The sequence below is a fragment of the Carcharodon carcharias genome, chromosome 9, assembly GCF_017639515.1.
Source record: "Carcharodon carcharias isolate sCarCar2 chromosome 9, sCarCar2.pri, whole genome shotgun sequence".
In the NCBI taxonomy this organism is placed as follows: domain Eukaryota; kingdom Metazoa; phylum Chordata; class Chondrichthyes; order Lamniformes; family Lamnidae; genus Carcharodon; species Carcharodon carcharias.
Window position 1 is genome coordinate 89,649,799 of NC_054475.1, and position 13,801 is coordinate 89,663,599.

Below are 13,801 nucleotides of genomic sequence, written 5' to 3' on the forward strand. Positions count from 1 at the left end.
GAATGGGCAAATAATTGGCAAATGAAGTTCAACACAGCTAAAAGTGAGGTAGTACAGTTTGGTAGGAAGAATAGGGAGATCACTTGTAACTTGGAAGGTGCGATTCTAGGCGGAGTGGAAGAACAAGGGGACCTCAGAAAACAAAAACACCAATCACTCAAAATTGTTAGCAAGGCAATGAAAAAAAGCAAAAAAAAAGCAAACCACCCATAAGGGATAAAACTGAAATGTAGGAAAGTTGTGCTAAACTTGTATCAAACCTTGGCAAGACTACACATTTTTTCTATTCATTCGTGGGATGTGGGCTTCGCTGGCTGGGCCAGCATTTATTGCCCATTCCTAGTTGCCCTTGAGAAGGTGATGGTGAGTGGCCTTCTTGAACCACTGCAGTCCATGTTGAGTAGGTGTACCCACAGTGCTGCTAGGAAGGGAGTTCCAGGATTTTGGCCCAGCAACTGTGAAGGGATGGCAATATATTTCCAAGTCATGGAGTACTGCATGCAGCTGTGGTCACCATATTTTAGAAAGGATATAGATATACTGGAGAAGGTGCAGAGAAGATTTACAAAGATGATATCAGGAATGTGAGGGTACACTAATCAGGGAAGGTTTAACAGGTTGGGTCACTTTTCTCTTGAAAGAACAAGGCTGAAGGATGAGGTAATAGAGGTATTTAAAATTATGAAAGGTTTTGGTACAGTGGATACAAAGAGAATGTCTCCTCTTGTTGGGAAGAGCATAACTAGAGGCCAAAAATATAAGATAGTCACCAAGAAATCCAAGTAATTTCTTTACCCAAAGTATGGTGAGAATGTGGAACTTGCTACCACAGGGAGTGGTTGAAGTGAATAGCATAGATGCATTTAAAGGGAGACTAGACAAGCATATGAGCGAGAAGGGAATAGAGGGACACCCTTATAGATTTAGATGAGGAAAGCCAGGAAGAAGCTCAAGTATTGCATAAAGTCTGGCACTGTCTGGCTGTGCCGAATAGCCTGTTTCTGTGGTGTACATCCTATGCAAGCATGACTTTGAGTTTCCCGTCGCTTGTTATTTTAATTCTCTGTCCCACTCTGGCCTCTGTCCTCAGCCTCCTATAATATTCCATTGAAGCTCAACGGGAACTCAAGGAAGAGCAACTATTTTTTGATGAGGCATTTAATAGCCTTTCAAACTCACAGTGAGTTCAACAACTTCAGATCATAACCACTGCTCCATTCTTTTTTGGACAGATGTTGTTAGTATTGATTCTGCTATTCTCATTTATGCCTTCTCTACATCAATCTTTTCTTTTCTTGCCCCATTACCATTCTCTTTTGCTTTGCACCATCATCTCTTTTGGCACTTAATCTCTTCTGCCTTTCACCCGACCACAAACATTACCTTTTGTTCTTCTCTGCCACCACCCAACCCCCACATCACTGTACTTGCTTAAAACCTGTTCATCTTTAAGATTTTCAAATTCTGATCAAGGTCATCAAACTGAAATATTAACTATTTCTGTTTTCACAGATGCTGCCTGATCTGCTTAGTGTTTCAGCATTTCCTGTTTTTATGTCACATTTTAAGTTGTAAACGGCCAGATAGGTTTGATGTCAGGAGGTGGCTTGTATCCCAGAAACAAAGGATCTCTGGAACAGACTGCCAATTGGAATGAAGGTGCCAGCTTGTCAAATTCTTTCAAGCGACAGGTGGGTCTGTTTGCAACAGACATCACCTTAAGAAAGATCGGTACTTCAGAGAATCGGGCCAAAGTGATCTTCAGGACTAAGTTTGAACATCAAAATAGTTTGGAGAGGAATTTCCAAGCCTTTTTTCTCTCCCCCAATTTGGCCTTTTTTAAAAAATCTAGTTTTCCACATTTCCCAGCAGATCACGTGGCAGGATTTTCAGCTCGGCATGCCTGACACGCATGAGCGTGAAATAGTGTGACATCGGGCGAGCATCCCAACGTCATCACGCATTTGTGCGATATTTCGGTCGGTGGGCAAGCACAGGAGTCAGCAGCACGACAATTAAGAGGGCTGTTAAGCCCATCAATCAATTAATTAAAGTGAAATTTTCCCTGGGCAAATCGGCCAAGCGGCCTTTGCATTTTTTGCAAAACCTCATCCATGAGGTTTCAAACAGTGATTAAAAAACTAAAATTTTTAAAACTTATTTTTAACATGTCCATGCTCATGTGACAGAGTCACATGAGAGAACATCTTTTCCTTATATTTCAAATCTTTATTTTTAATGTTAAAAATCTTCAATTCCCTGAGGCAGCTCTGTGCCTTCAGCGAGCTTTCACTGAGCGTATCTGCACACATGCGCACACTTCAGCTCTCGCATTCCTACTGCCCCCCACCCAGGCAGGACTGAGGTTATCAGCACGCGTTTTACGTTAATTGGCCAGGCAATGTGAAATTGCAGTGGGGGCCCGATCATGGATGGTGGTCCATTGTGTGACCGCTGCTGGGTCCACTCGCCCAACGAGGTAAAAGTTCTGCCCATGGTTTCAGGTAGAGTGGGCAATGTATAAATTGTGATACATAAGGTATGCTTGGATGGAGCAAAGAGTCTTTATCGGTCCGTCATTGTTTGTAATTATGTATCAACTAATCGTGGTATTGGCGTCATAATTTCTGACAAATATGTTCAATGCTAGGTCATCAAAGAGAGTTCTGGTGATTGCTGTGAAACATAAACCAATGAAATGGAGGCAGTGCCTAATAATACCAACAGCTGGGCTGGGTTACATTAAATAACTGGCTCTAATGTGGCTATACATCCTTCTGGCTTGGCCACTGACCTGCATCGTATGACGTCCTTATCAGGCTGCTTCTTTTGAAGAGATAACGCAATCTTCAAGGCCTTTTTACAAACTGATGGATAGTGAGCAGGTGATTCCATGGCTAAGGCTTTAATTTACAAGAGAATAAAAAGTCTATATTATCCTCTATACAATGACAAGATGGTATATATCCAAAGACTGATTGACAACTTTACCTAATAAGACACTATTTTTTTGTTGGCCGATCCAGATATCTAGTAACTGTAGCAATACTGGATTGGTGACCTCTTTCTATAACAAATACAACTATTCCTTATTTAGCGTGTCTAATGTCCCAAAAAGCAGCGTGAACAAGAACGTGCTAAAGGAAAATAATGTTGCCATTGGAAAACATGTAAAAAGGTTGGTTTACGTTCCTGCCCCAGACGGAGCACTGCCACTGCCTTCCGCCAGGGTCATTGCAACCGCAGTGGACACAACAAGTGCTATGTGAATAAACCTGTATAGTATCTAACCAACAGAACACAAAGCAAGCTGCTGGAAATCTTCCTTATCAGGGGAAGAACACTCTTGCAGGATTTGGAGTGGTTCTGGTGGCAGCGGCTGGCACATGATCTGTACCTGATTTGGGAACATTTCTTGAGCTGGGGAACCAGGCTAACCTGGTGATGGACAGTGGCCTGGGCCTGAGTAGCCTCTCCGATTGCTTGCACTGGGTCAGTCTGGCCATTCCACGCTGTCACTACCCACATCCACTTCGACAACTCAGGTAGCCTTTGAGAGTGTGGCTGTGTACCGGGCAAAGGCTGAGGCCCTATCTGGTAGTGACCTGGTTGAACAAGTGGGAGGTCAGCAGGCCAGAGCCTGGTTGGTGGGCAGGCAGATACAGTGCGAAGGCAGATACAGTGCGAAGGCCATGCAGTCCAGCCAGCTAATGGCGGACAGGGCTATCATCAGTCTGGGGGACTGGATGCTCACCATGCACTGTGCAGCAAAAAGCTGTAAAAGTTGAAAGCACTTGAACTGAAACTAAATTTTGGCTCTTCTTAACGCATGAACAGTAATAACTTATCAATCGTGCTAAATTGGAAATTGAAGTTGTGGTCGGCAGCACTATACGGATACATTCCCTATTTTTAAAACTCTTCTAAAACGAAAACATGTTATTAGACCATGGTCTAAACCAAGGAAATATCTGTAACTATCAAGTGAAAATAAAAATTCAAGAGTGTAAGTTCAAATATTTTGTTCCACAATTTATTGCACTGTGAATTCTCTATTGGAATTGTACTGCATGACTGCGTTGATGCTACTTTGTCACAGCTGATGGGAAAATCAAATAACAACCTCTAAACTGTCTAGGGCAGTCAATGTAAAACTAGAAAATGGAAATGAAGTAAATAAATACACTGGTGTTAAAATCCTCTGCAGCAACAGCAGGAAACTCCATCAGGACTCATATAAACTAAGAACCTACACATGCCCCTTACATGTCAGAAGAGCAGGAAACCACTGTGCTGAGAGTTCCTGGATTCTCAGCCTTACAAAGATCTGGCGATTGGAAGCTGGTATACCAACTAAGAAGTCATGTATCAGCCTCCTGGAGGAAATCAAAGCCCCTTACAAAGCCAGCCTATTGGGGAAAACTTGAGTTTCTGAGGGTGACAATATCACCTGCAACATGGCAGAGGGGCCAGATTTATCAACAGCTTAGGGCTGGTGGGTGCTTAATGTGTCTTAGTGATGCAAATACTTGTGGCCCAATGCAACATGGATGCTCTTCCTCTGACCCTGCATACCTCAACAGGGTCAGGGCTGGATATTACTATTGGATACAATTCTGGGCCGAGTCGAGCATGTGGAAATCCAGGGCCATTAACTCAGAATTAAAGTCAACAACAGTAACTTTGATTTTGATATACAAATTGGTTTCCTGGAAGATGGCCATGCAGTTCAAGAACCCCAGCTTCTCATTTATATCTTAACGTCCTCATTCTTCAGAATCGTGTTCATGCTATTTCTTTTAGTGCCCTTCTCAGTAACTTAATATTGAGACCTATTTGTGTTTTGATCTGATTTGGTAATTTATATTGTTCATTTTTAAATTCATTAGGATATTGTGCTTGGTTCATGTTATAAATTGTTAAAATTAAAAGAAAGGTGGGCCTGAATTTTTCCATCACTGAGTTGGGTGTGGGGCCTGCTCGCCGACGCGAAAATTTTGCGGGATGACCTCGGGGGGAATCCCTGACGTCATCCTGCCCTATTTAAATATTCAGGAAGGCGGGCGAGCAGCTGATTGCGCTGTCCGCCCACCGACCTGTCAATGGCCAATTCAGGCCATTGACAGGATCATTAAGGCAATTAAAGGAACTACCTGTCCAACCTTAAGGCTGGCGGGCAGGCCAGGAGCCCCAGCGGGCTTCTGAAAAAACATGAAACCTCAGGGATGAGGTTTCATGTCTATTTTTAAAAAGTTTAATAAAGTTTTAGTCATATTTATTAACATGTCCTATCTCGTGTGGCATTGTCACAAGAGGGGGACATGTTAATGATTTTTTTATTATTCTATTTTTGATATTGAAAACACTGTCAGTGATCTCCCTGAGACAGCACTGAGACATGCACAAAAGAGCGCACTCTGACAGTTGGGGAATCCACCCCCGCCCACACAGGAAGTGCATAGCGCTTCCCGTCAAGCAGCCCGCTGGGCAGGCCTTAATTGGCCTGCCCACTTAAAATGGCAGCGGGGCCCATTTTGGTGGCAGCAATTGGCTACCCGCCTGCCGCCGAGCCAGTGGGGCCCGCCCTCCCATCAAGGGAAAAATTCTGCCTGTGGTCATGAATGAGTAACCTGAGAATATCAAAATTGACAACATATATACTTTCTATAAAATGAATATTCTTTCCCTAATACAGTATTTAATTGCCTACATGACAAACACTGTGCACCAAGGAATTCACTTTGTCAAGCATCGTGAGATGTTCAACTAAAAAGGTACATTAATTCAACATTATCACTTAATAATCGTAAAATAATTTGAAATGGGGAATTCACAGGGTGCTGTTAAGTTGTGATAATTGATTTTGTGTAACAATCCTTCATTGAAATTAAAAATTAGGTTTTTTAGATCCTCCTGCAATTACCATATTATTGCCATTTATAGTATTAAATCCATCTGCAAAGAGCGGAGGATTATCACACATGTGTGGACATAATGTGCAGAACAGCCTCCTTTAAGCCATAATGACTGTGATATATATAGGGCAGAAGGTGAATGACAGAGAAACATTTCACGTTAGATTACAAGGATCGTGATAGGTTAGCAGTTCACTTTAGACAGCATTTAAATAACAATACTCTAATAGATATATAATACCTTATTGTATGCTGAAATACACTGAAGAGTAGGGCTGCTGTTATCTGGTTATACATGATAGACACTTTTACATTACAAGTCTGACAAGCAACACTGGTGTGCTGCTTTGGGCTACATTAGAGTGCTTCAGTTGGAGTTTGATGAGAGGGGGATTTTTAAGGGTTAATTTTTATCTAGAGTAATCTTTCTTTAATTCAGCAACTAACTAAAAGTTATTCTTTTGGTTGGGAGGAGTTGAGTTTTAGTCCAGCTTTAAAACAGGGGTTATACAGGCTCTGCTTGCAGCAGTGCTAGCAAATTAGTTAACTGGCTTAAACAGGTTTTCAGAAGCTAGATTCAGACAGCATAAAAGCAAACAATCTACAGTGCTGCTTCTGTCTGCACTGGAGTGCTGCTTTGGGCTGCATTAGAATGGTTCAGTTGGAGTTTGATGAGAGAGGGAATTTGCTAAAGAGGGGTGGTGATCCTTTCATTTTCTACCTTTCCTCAGTAAGAAGAGTGAGGGCCTTGGTAATTAGGACCTGGTAAGCATTTCTTCTGTTCTTAATATTCTCTAAACAAGAGGAAGTAAAAGTAAAGGGAGTAATTTAAGGGTAAGCAATGGCAGAGCAGCATGGCCAAATGGAATGCTCCTCCTGTGCGATGTGGGAAGTCAGGGACACCTCCAGTATGCAGGGCGACCATGTGTGCAGGAAGTGTCTCCAGCTGCAGCTACTCAAAATCTGTGTTTCGGAGCTGGAGCTCGCCTGGAGTCACTGGAGCATTGCAAGGATGAGATCTTCGTGGATAGCATGTACAGTGAGGTGGTCACACCGTAGGTGAAGAGCGGCCACAGATGTGACACCAGGATGGTATGTTGCCTCCTTGGTGCCAGGGACAAGGATGACACTGAGTGGCTGCAGGACATTCTGAAGGGGGAGGGTGAACTGCCAGGGGTTGTGGTCCATATCAGTACCAACAACATATGTAAAAAGAGGGATGAGGTCCTGAAAGCAGAATAAGGGTAGCTAGGAAATAAACTAAAAAGCAGGACCTCAAAGGTAGTAATCTCAGGTTTACTCCCAGTACCACATGCTAACGAGGTCAGGAATAGGAGAGTAGACCAGGTGAATGTGTGGCTAGAGAGATGGCGTAGGAGGGAGGGATTTAGATACCTGAGGTATTGGGACCAATTCTGGATGGGTTGCACTCCAGCAGGACCAGGACCAATATATTTGCAGGGATATTCACTAGTACAGTGGGGGAGGGTTTAAACTAGATTGGCAGGATGGTGGGAGCCTGAGTGGGGAAACACAAGAGAGGAAAACAAAGTTAGGAATGAAAGACAGAAGAGTAGAAAGCAACAATGGAAGGCAGAGGAAACAAGGGCTAGCAGCAAATAAGGCCATATAGACATGGCTGCAGGCTGACCAAGGCTGGGAACTGAATATCCAAGGTTATTTCATATTTGGGAAGGACAGGCAAAAAAAGGTGGGATGGCCTGTTAGTTAAAGATGAAATCAGTGCAATGGTGAGAAAGGATATTGGACCCCAGAAGTGCAAAATGTTTTAGTTGATGGGCAATATGATTGGTGCAGGCTTGGAGGGCCGAAGGGCCTGTTCCTGTGCGGTACTTTTCTTTGTTCTTTGTTCTCTTTATTCTATAACTAGCGAAAGAGTAGGCCCCATTAAGAACCATAGTGGTCATTTGTGTGTGGAGCCGGAAGACGTAGGTAGGGTTCTAAATGAATACTTTGCGTCTATGTTCACAAGTGAGAGGGACAACGTGGGTATGGAAATCAGGCAGAAGGACTGTAATATAATTAAAGAAATTAGCATAGAAAAGGAGGAGGTTCTAAGTGGTCTGGCAGGCTTAAAAGTAGATAAATCTCCAGGCTGGGATGAAATGTATCCAAGGCTGTTGAATGAGGCAAGGCAGGAGATAGCAGGGACGCTGGCAATAATGTTAAATACCTCTCTGGCCACAGGAGAGGTGCCAAAGGACTGGAGGACAGCCAATGTGGTACCGTTATTCAAGAAGGGAGGAAGTGATAAACTAGGGATGTACAGGCCAGTCAGTCTAACCTTAGTGATGGGGAAACTATCAGAAGCAATTCTGAGGGACAGAATTAATTTACACTTGGAGAGGCAGGGGCTAATCAAGGACAGTCAGCATGGTTGTGTTAAGGGGAGGTCATGAGTGACTAGTTTGATTGAATTTCTCAGAGAGGTGACCAGGTGTGTAGTCTACTTGGACTTCATCAAGGCTTTTGATAAGGTCTTGCATGGGAGACTGATAACGAAGGTAAGAGCCCATGGGATCCAAGGCAATTGGATCCAGAATTGGCTGAGTGGTTAAAAGCAGAGGATGATGGTGCAGGGGTGTTTTTGTGACAGGGTGCCCGTGTCCAGTGGGATTCCACAGGGATTGATGTTGAGTCCCTTGCTGTTTGTGCTTTATATAAACGATTTAGATATGAATGTAGGAGGGTTGATCAGTAAGTTCGCGGATGACACAAAAATTGGTGGGGTGGTCAGATGGGCTGATCAGTGGCAAATGGAATTTAATCCGGATAAGTGTGAGGTGATGCACTTGGGCAGGACAAACAAGGCATGGGAATACACTATGAATGGTAGGACCCTGGGAAGTACCGAGGATCAGAAGGACCTTGGTGTGCATGTCCACTGGTCCCTTAAGGTTGCAGGACAGGTAGATAAAGTGGTTAAGAAGGCATATGGGATACTTGCCTTTATTAGCTGAGGCAAAGAATATAAGAGCAGGGAGGTTATGCTGGAACTGTACAAAATGGTTAGGCCACAGCTACAGTATTGTGTGCAGTTCTGGAATCCGCATTATAGGAAGGATATGATTGCACTAGAGAGAGTGCAGAGGAGATTTACTAGGACGTTGCCTGGGCTGAAGAGTTTTAGTTATGAGGAGAGATTGGATAGATTGGGGTTATTTTCCCTGGAGCAGAGGAGATTGAGGGGGGACATGATTGAGGTGTATAAAATTATGAGGAGCATAGATAGAGTAGACAGGAAGGAGCTTGTACCCTTGGTGGAGGGATGAATAACCAGGCGGCATAGATTTAAGGTAAGGGGCAGGAGGTTTAGAGGGGATGTGAGGAAGAATTTTTTCACCCAGAGGGTAGTGGGAATCTGGAACTCACTGCCTGAAAGGGTGGAAGAGGCAAATACCCTCATAACATTTAAGGAGTATTTGGATGTGCACTTGCGATGCCATGGCATACAAGGCTATGGGCCTAGTGCTGGAAAATGGGATTGGAATAGTTAGGTACTTGTTTGACTGGCACAAACTCGATGGGCCGAAGGGCCTTTTGCTGTGCTATAGACCTCTATGACTCTATAAAAGCAAAATACTGTGGATGCTGGAAATCTGAAACAAAAAGAGAAAAAGCTGGTAAAACTCAGCAGCATCTGCAGAGAGAAAAACAAAGCCAATGTTTCGAGTCTGTACAGGGAGTTTAGAATGGCTCACTGCATTTTATGGCCCAGTCCCCAACGCGATGGGGCTGTAAAATTCCGGCCTATGTTTCTAACAATTATCCACAAGCAACTTCACCAAGATTCTCATCAGGGGTGAAAAGCTTGATGCTTACAAGCTAGGGTTTCCAGTGTTTTGGGCTCTATCTGCTGAAGTTGCAGCACTCTTTCCATTACATTCTCTATCTCCGGATCATTCAGCTTAGTCCTGGCTTCAAACTCATACAGAAGCAAAAGAGTTTCTGTTGGGTCTTTTGAGACATCACCTGCAGAGAAAGAGAAACAATCACATTGGTATCACAATGAAATGGCCATATTCAGGTCTGCATTGTTAAAATTCAACTCAGAAAAGGAACTAAATTATTGTGCTTGGAAATATTCAGGTCTCTTTGCTCCATCAGCCCAGCCCTCTAACAGCTGCATGTTCTCTAAGGGTTGAATTTTCCCCCTGTTAGGGGGGTTGTGCAGGGGCGGGCGGGAGCGAGCGAGAACCCGACTGGCGCCGCCTATCAGGTGCGTGCCGCCATTTCACGTGGGCGGGCCAATTAAGGCCTGTCCAGCGTGATGCTTGCCCGGAAGCACTGAGCGCTGCCTGTGCAGGCAGGGGGGATTCCCTGAATCAGGAGTGCACTCTTTCGTGCATGCGCGCTAAAGAGTGCAGAAATCTCCCTGAGGCACAGAGGTGCCTCAAGGAGATTTGTTTAAGTTTAAAATTTCTAAATAAAGTATTTGAAAACTTTTAAAACATGTCCCCTCTTGTGACAGTGTCACATGAGCTGAGATATATCAACGATTTTTTAAAAAAAAATTTACTGAATTTTTAAACACTTCATGAAACTTCATCCCGCCCGTGGATGAGGTTCCATGAAAAATGTGAAGGCCGTCTGGGCTCTTCGACTCATTTAATTGTTTAAATTAGTTTTTAACAGGCCTTTGACAGATTGGCGGCTGTGCGCCCGCCGAACTGAAAATCTAAATGACGCACGATGACGTTGGGATGCCCGCCCAACATCACCGTGCGTCATTTTACATGTTGGTGAGTAGGCCCCGACTCTGCTCACCGACCGGAGAATTCAGCCTTAAAATTTTGATCTGTTTGACATTTTCAGGCTGCTTGCTCACTGACCTGCTGCTGTGGATTTTAGTGTCGCCCAAATCTCCCAACAAACGTGAATATGCTCCTGCGCTTGAGTCAGACTTGCAATCTACAAAGACAAAATAATTATTACAGAACACATGCGTTGAGATTTCTAACATTTTAAACCTTTGTATTAAAAATTGTTTTGTTTTGCAAACATTGCATAATTTCCCAAACTCCACTGGATAATATATTGCAGATAGTTTGCTTTTGTCCACAATCATGAAATCTTTATGACCACAAGGATTTCCAGTCAATCAATCTACAGCTGGACAATACCGATCTATACAAGTTCATGTAGGTCAATGTTATGTTGTAGGTCAATGTTATGTAGGGATGGTAGGGTAGGTGGAGTGCCTCAACAGTAGCTGGAGTCTGAAGTGCAGATATTGTATTGTGTGGCATCAGTGAGTTAGCTGGATACTTTGATCCAGGAGCCACTCACACCATTTGGGTTAGGTGGTGACACAATTTGGTCAGGGACAGGAAGGTGTAACTCTGAGTTAGACAGTTAAAGGGATCCGAGGTGCAATGGTGGAGGGGCCTCAACTCTTGCTCTTATCCAATAGGTAAGGGTTTTTGCCATCTTTGTGGCTGAAAGTCTGCAGGCTGGAATTTATCCATGGCACAATGCCACAGGAAGACAATCAAATCGGGTGGCAGTGGTAAGGGGCAGTATAGTGAGCGCATAGCCTCACAGGTAATCTCTGGATTGCTACCTGAGCCATGTGCAAACTGACATAGGGATAAATAGATTAGTTGGTTAAACATGTAGCTGAAAGAGTGCTGTGGGGGGTAGGGGCTTTGAGTCATTGGACATTGGCACCAGTACTGGGGGGAAAAGAAGTTATTCCATTGGGACGTGTTCCACTTAAAATGCAATTAGGCCAGTGTCCTGGCAAATTGAATAACTAGGTAAGCAGCTGCGGTTTTAAGCTGATGAGGTCTAGTTTCCCTTCTATTGCCCATTATGCTCTCTCTCAGCTCATCTTGTCCACGGGCCACATGTCTTGCTGTCTTGACCCTATTTCCACTAAACTACTGACAATCCAACTTCCCTTCCTAGCTCCCATGTTGGCTGACGTTGCTAACAGTTCTCTCCCCTCAGCTTCTGTCCCTCCCTCCTGCAGACCTACCAACATCAAGGTTCTCTCCAATTTATTTTGGGAGTGTGCAGGTGATTTATTTAAGTACACGGGCCCTTTAAATTTTTTTGCAAGTCCGTGCACACATACTAGTTTAAAGTGGCTGACTTATGCATGGACTTTCAGGGAGAAGCACAACTTCATGACATCCTGATGTGACCAGAGACAAAGGCTGGAATCTTCCACCCCCACATGTGGGCCTGAAAATTTGGTGGCTTGGCGTGAGGACCGATACCTGATGCTTTCCTGCCTCCACTGGAAGTAAGTCTGGGCAAGAAGGCCCATAATCGACCTTAATGGCCCACCACCACCCGAGTCTCTTAAGTGGCCAATTAATGACCAATTCAGGGCCACTTCTCACCTCTGCTGCAACCTTTCCAGCTCCAGGCGGGCCTGCTGACATGCGGCTTGCATGAATGGTAATACTGTGCAGGTTGATGTTAGCTGGAGGGTGTGGGGAGGTAGTTCCTCAATCTGGGCTGCTCTGTGCATGATGGACGTGGGGCATGTGGAGCAGCCACAAACTCCTCCATGGCACTATTGAGTGCAAAAGCTGGCTGGTAGCTCTTTTCGTCTTCCAGGGTCCTCAGTCAGGAGGAAGGCCCACCACTATCCACTTAACTGCCTGACAGGCAGAAGATACAGTGGGCTCTCCTCCTCAGTCAGTGCCAGTGTCTCACTGATTTTTCAGGCAACGTGCAAGACATCTACTAAGAACGGAAGATTCCACCCAAAGGCAAATTATACCTCTTCTTCCATCTCTACCAGTCTGCAGCCTTTGGCAAAGTTCATCACATCATCCTCCTTCAGTATCTCTCCACTGTCATCCAGCTGGGTAGACTTCACTCTGCTGGTTTCATACTAATCTAATGAAAGGTTATTAACCAGTTTTTCTCTCCACAGATGCTGCCCGACCCATTAATATTTCCAGCATTTTCTGCTTTTATTTCAGGATTCCAGCACCACAGTAGTTTGCTTTTGTGTTACATTCTTATCTATCTAATTGTAGCTAGAAAATCAAAATTTATGGCTTCTCTTCTTACTCCTGTGGTTACCTCTGGTGTCCAAGGATCTGTCCTCGGTCCCCTATTTCTCACCTGCATGCTGCCCCCTCAATGACGTCATCTGAAAATACAATGTCAGTTCCCTATAAACTTTGGACACAGCTTCACCTGACCATAACCTCAACCCCTCCATTAATGGTCAGACTCTGTCAGAAATCCAATAAGGAATTAACAGCAATTTCCTTCAATAAAACACTGGGAAGGCTGAAGCCACTGTCTTCAGTCCCCGCCATTTAAGGCCCTCCCAGCGTGATGTGCACCTGGAAGTGCTGAGCGCTCCCTGTGCGAGGAAAGGGAGTTGGGGCCTGGGCTCATTTGCATGCATGCACGCGAAAGAGCACAGAAATCTCCCTGAGGCACAGTGCTGCCTCAGGGAGATTATTTTCATCATTAAAACGCCAAAAAAATAGAAAAAATTATTCAGACATGTCCCCTCATGTGACAATGTCACATGAGCTGGGACACGTCAATGAATTTTAATAAAAAATTTTATTTGATTTATAAACACATCATGAAACCCCATCCTGCCTGTGGATGAGGTTTCATGATAAATGCAAAGGCTACCTGGGCGCTTTGCCTGCCCGCCAACCTTCAGGTTGGATGGACAGCCCTGAGAATCAGTTAAATTAGTTAATTAATGGCCTTAATAGACCTTTGACAGTTCGGGCTGTGTGCCCGCCGAGCTGGGGATCAGAATGACGCACGGCCTATATCACCGTGTGTCATTTTATGCGTTGGCGAGCGTGGTCTGCACACCGACCAGAAGATTCAAGCCCATCCCTCTCCCTGGAAAATGTGAGGCTCAACTAGAC

General features: G+C 44.3%; 1 protein-coding gene across 1 annotated transcript in view; it reads right to left on the reverse strand.

Moving 5' to 3' along the window:
• The window catches only part of tex11 (testis expressed 11), a 196,183-nt gene that overhangs the window by 18,821 nt on the left and 163,561 nt on the right, over positions 1-13,801 (reverse strand). The window contains exons 23-25 of the mRNA XM_041196149.1: positions 10,769-10,847; positions 9,759-9,908; positions 2,795-2,903 (exon numbers count right to left, since the gene is read on the reverse strand). Of these exons, the coding sequence (XP_041052083.1) occupies positions 2,795-2,903; positions 9,759-9,908; positions 10,769-10,847 (338 nt within the window). The remainder of the gene's footprint in view (positions 1-2,794; positions 2,904-9,758; positions 9,909-10,768; positions 10,848-13,801) is intronic.